The sequence below is a fragment of the Gavialis gangeticus genome, unplaced genomic scaffold (genome assembly GCF_001723915.1).
Source record: "Gavialis gangeticus isolate Ggan-Ray unplaced genomic scaffold, GavGan_comp1, whole genome shotgun sequence".
Classification (NCBI taxonomy): Eukaryota; Metazoa; Chordata; order Crocodylia; family Gavialidae; genus Gavialis; species Gavialis gangeticus.
This window is the reverse complement of record NW_017729032.1, coordinates 205,969,139-205,973,785: the sequence shown is the minus strand read 5'-3', so window position 1 is coordinate 205,973,785 and position 4,647 is coordinate 205,969,139. Positions and strand designations below refer to the sequence as shown.

Sequence of the window (4,647 nt, the reverse complement as noted above, 5' to 3'; positions counted from 1 at the left end):
CCTCCCCGGTCCTCATGATGGTTAGTATACTTATACATTTCTTTAGCTAGTTAGGGCTGATATATCCTTTAAGAAGATTGTATTGATTTCAGACTTTGTTTTCTTAACTTTGCTTCCCTCACAATGTTTCTAACTTTGTTTGTTTGGAAAAACAATCTTTTTGAAGTTCAGTACTAGCACTTATTGGTGTTATTTCCTTCTCGCCATCTCATTCTGGTGAGTCTATCCCTTCTAATTAGAGTGGGCCATATTTTCGTAGTGGCTCATTCTCATTTGCTTCCTGAACTAATTTTCTATGTATTATTCAGGAAGGCGTCAAGAGTTGGTCTGTTGTTGTGTGTGCTTGGAACAAGTTGTTCTAAGAATCTCCAGTGTATAGTTTTGAAATTTCTTTTGCCAAACTGTGCCCTGATCAGATCAAACAGTGATTCATTTCTTCATGAGATTTTTATTCATTTTTAGGTCTCTGTTCCTCCTGGAGCTTTGGATTGCTGGGTATTTTTGAGCTGTTTGGAAGTCCTGCAGAGAATAGAAGGCTGCTGTGATCGGGCTCAGATCGATGCCAATGTGTCCCACACAGTTGGCTTATGGAGCTATGCCACTGAAAAGGTAACCAAGCTATAATGTGTTTCAAGTGAGGGCCTCAATTGCAACATGCTGTAGCTTGTGCAGTAATGTCCTGGCACAGCTGATCTGCTTCATTGGGTGAAGAGCACATTGCCTGTTTGTCACTCCTCTCCTCCCCACCTCCCCTCCCCATCGACTTTCTGGAATAATGGGTGATGTGTTCCCCACTTCCAGAGATGCTCCCCTGGCAATTTCTGGGAACCTGGGGGTGCATCTCTGGAAGTGGAGAATGTCTGTTGATCTCACATTGGAGCAAGTTCAAAACTCTGCCATCCCAAGGCTTAGGCTGCTAACCAGCTGATTGGGGCCCCTAGCCCTAAGACAGCACATGTGTTCCAGCTTTTCCTACTTCCAGACATGTGCCCTCAGGATCTCTGAAGTGCTTGCATCTCAAAGTAGAGAAAGTCAGGGTTCCTTGCCTTCAGAGACATGCTCCCACAATCTCTGACTTTCCTTGTTTCCAGAAGTGTGCCCCATAGATTGCCAGGTGCATTTCTGTTCAATGCGTTTTATGCATTTTTTTTTTTCTTCTGCAAAATGTCTGATTTAATTTTGAGGCTATCTTCAGTGACCAGCTTAACACTTGAGTAGTGTTGAACATATGTATTATTGGCTATTATCCCCCCACACTTCGCATAAAATACCTTTTTGGGGTTTTACTTCCTATTGGGGAGTTCCCAGCATTACAGCAGTTGTGGCCTCATCAGGCTGGCTATCAGGTATACTTTCCAGCTTTGCCAGTTGTAGATGCTTTCCCTCCAGAAAGGGAAGATGCTCCACTTCTTTTCTTTGTACTTGCTTAGAAACCCAAGCACTGTTGTTTTAAGCATGATAGTCATCCTATTTCTGAATCTCATTCCATTATTTAGATGATTAAGTGGTTGATTACCATAAATCACACCAGTAATAGCTAAATATACATCATTGTCTTCTATACCGTGAATAATACCATTAACAGTAACAATGATCCATTTTAAATTACTGGCAATTTAAATGTGTATTTCAAATAATAGTGGTGATTTGACTAATATACTGTTCATTTTTCCTTGTGTTTTGATGCCCTCACCCAGTCCAGTTGTTAGTTTATTAACCCGTAAGTCTAGACCTTCAATAGCTGCAGAGTTCCATACAGACATTCCCAGTCCTGTTCTTCCCATTAGCATGTCTAAAATGTCTCCTTCTTAATTCTGGACAGTTTAAAGGATTTTGCCCAATTATGCCATGCATAAACTTCCATTTTAATTTTCTTTATAGTGCTCTTGATATGGGGAAGGGCTCTGATTGGATAACTTGTACTCAGTAAATTCCATAGCTAATGGAATATATGTCTGTCCCACATTTTCATTGGGGTGCAGGAAGATCCCACTAGTGAGCCATAGTTCTAAATTGGGTCAGGGACTTTCAGTCTCTTCTTGAACACTTATGAATTGAAGAGGTGAAATTTAGTTGTTTGAGTAGCTGCAGGGGCAGGGTAAGTAACTGATCTTATATCTTTTAAGAAATAATAACAAATTCCTGCCCTAGGTTTTCTTTCTGTGGTTCCCACACAGCTAGGTTGGTCTTCTGAGGTTAAACTGCAGATTTTAGTAGAGGCATTCCAAGGATTCCTACTGTTCATAAGTTACTTGCATTTCCCACTGCCCTTACTTACATTTTCCACTGCAAACTTACTGTGGTCTTTGGTGTCATCGTCATCATCAGCAGCAGCAATCCTTTGCAGTCAGGGATGGTTGCCTTCCAAAATTGTCTCATCTCTGGGTCCAAAGATGGCTGACAAGGCCTATCCTGGATTGACAGATTCTGGTGTAGCTTCGGCATGTGTTTCAGTGCAGGGTAGGTGGCTCTAGGTTCTTGAACTGGCCTGCAACATGCTGTTTCTGCCACTCCCGCTTTTTTCTCCTGTTGTCGTAGTAAGGTTTGAAATTACTGAGATCCTTGCAGCATATTTCCTCCATTTGAAGTGATTCTGGGTGACGTTCTCCCACAAGTTGATGTCGATGTTGCATTTTTTTTCAAGTTGGCCTTGAGGACATTCTTGAAGTGCTTTCTCTGCCCTTCTCGACTGAGCTGGGAGAATAAAACTTGCTTTGGGAGTCTGGAGTCAGACATCCAGAGGACATTGCTGACCCAGTGAAGTTGATGTCAGATGAACGATCATTGTCTCAATGCTTGTGGTGTTTGCTTGCGAGAGGATGCTAACATGTGTCTGTCTTCCCACTGGATTCAAAGGATCTTCTGCAGGCAGAGTTGATGGTACTTTTCCAGTGGCTTGAGATTGTCTCCTGTACATTGTCCATGTCTCAATTCTGTACAGTAACATGTGGATCATGACTGCTTGATAAACCATGAGCTTGGTTTTGGATTTAATGTTGCGATAGACTGCACTTGCACATTTGAGATGATAGTGGATTTCTTCATCGATCTTGGCCTTCTGCAAGAGATGGCTTCTGAACCATGGGAAATGCTCAACATTCTCTAGAGTCTTACCATGAACCTGAATTACCGGAGTTGGAGTCTGCTTATTAAGAGCTTGTTAATGGAGGACCTTAGTCTTCTAAATGTTAAGTGTCACTTTCCCAGTAAAGACATCGACTGCCTGAAGGTCTGCTTCTGAGTGAGTGCACGTTACAGTATCATCAGCTTGCTGGAGCTTGATGATTGAGTTTAGGATGGTCTTGGTTTTGGCTTGGAGTTGGCTGAGATTAAACAGTTTACCATCCATTTGATAGTTTAGCTCCACTCCGACTGGAACCTTGTTGGTGATCAGATGTAGCATCACAATAAGGAATATCAAGAACAGTGTTGGAGCGATGACACAGCCTTGTTTAACTCCTGTCTTAATAACGGATCTATCACAGATCACTTTGAGGTTGAGAACCACCGCTCGTACCATTATGGAGCAAGCAAAGAATGGTGGCTAATTTTAGTGGGCATCCATACTTCAGAAGGATCCTCCACAGCGCTTCTCAGTTGACAGCTGAAGGCTTTTGTGAGGTCAGAAAACCATGTAGAGAGGTTTATGTTGTTCCCAACTACTTTTCCTTCATGTATTAGCATAATCATTTGGTTGGTCCATCCAATTGACTTGCTTATCTGGGGGGGGGTGTAACGTATGTAAATATATGATATTTAGATATATATCTATATCTAGATAAGGAAATCAATTAGATACACCAACCAAATGATAATGCTAATGCATCAGGGAAATATTGTATTAAAAATGTTGTTATTCTTATATATCAAATTTTATACTGGCTATACATAATGTTATTTGTTCACTCACCAATCCATATACTACTTCTAGGCTGTTTGGGGCTCTCTCTATATCTGTTTACGACATTCTTGTTCTCTTGTTTTCCTCAGTCTCCCCAGGGCTTGCTAATGGCACTTTATTGGTGTGTAGGAGTTTTAATCGAGTGCCTTCAGCACAGTCTCTGCCTGAAAGCGTGTTCACTTGCCAACAACCAGAGCTGACCCGAGCAGGGTGTGGGCCTGGGGCAAATCAGCCCATGTGGGGCCCTGCCCCCACTCCGATCCCATGTGTCCTGAACCCAAACAAGCTGCCGCTGCCACTACCTGCAGCGGTGGCAGGGGGAGGGAGGGTGTAGCAAGCACCTGGATGCAAAGCTGGTAGTGGCAGTGCAGAGCTGCCACAGCTGCTCTGCCCAGCTCCACAGGGCTCCCTAAGGCGTTGGGGCCCAGGACAGTCACCCTGATTTGCTGCCCACCCCTTCCCGCCCTGGGATGGCCCTGCCAACAACATTGATAGTTTCCCTGTTTTATTTTACTTGTTGTAACTAGTAAGTTAGCTTTATAAGGCTCAGATTTGGTGCATTTTACCATAGCTTTTATTTTCTGTGTCTTGGTTGTTATCCTTGGTGAAGACCCATGTTGAGGTTTTTAGAATTCTTTGGTACTTTTGAAGTCCATACAGTTCACATCCCAGGATTACTTCTGCTCCATTCTTATGGGTCTGGTTTGTGACTGCTGTGATTTTTGTGTTTTTTTGGTTCAGTTTTG

General features: G+C 42.7%; 1 protein-coding gene across 1 annotated transcript in view; it reads left to right on the top strand.

The window, feature by feature from the left end:
- The window catches only part of TRAPPC10 (trafficking protein particle complex 10), a 92,128-nt gene that overhangs the window by 49,522 nt on the left and 37,959 nt on the right, over positions 1-4,647 (top strand). Inside the window, exon 8 of the mRNA XM_019524026.1 lies at positions 463-609. Coding sequence (XP_019379571.1) covers positions 463-609 — 147 coding nt within the window. The remainder of the gene's footprint in view (positions 1-462; positions 610-4,647) is intronic.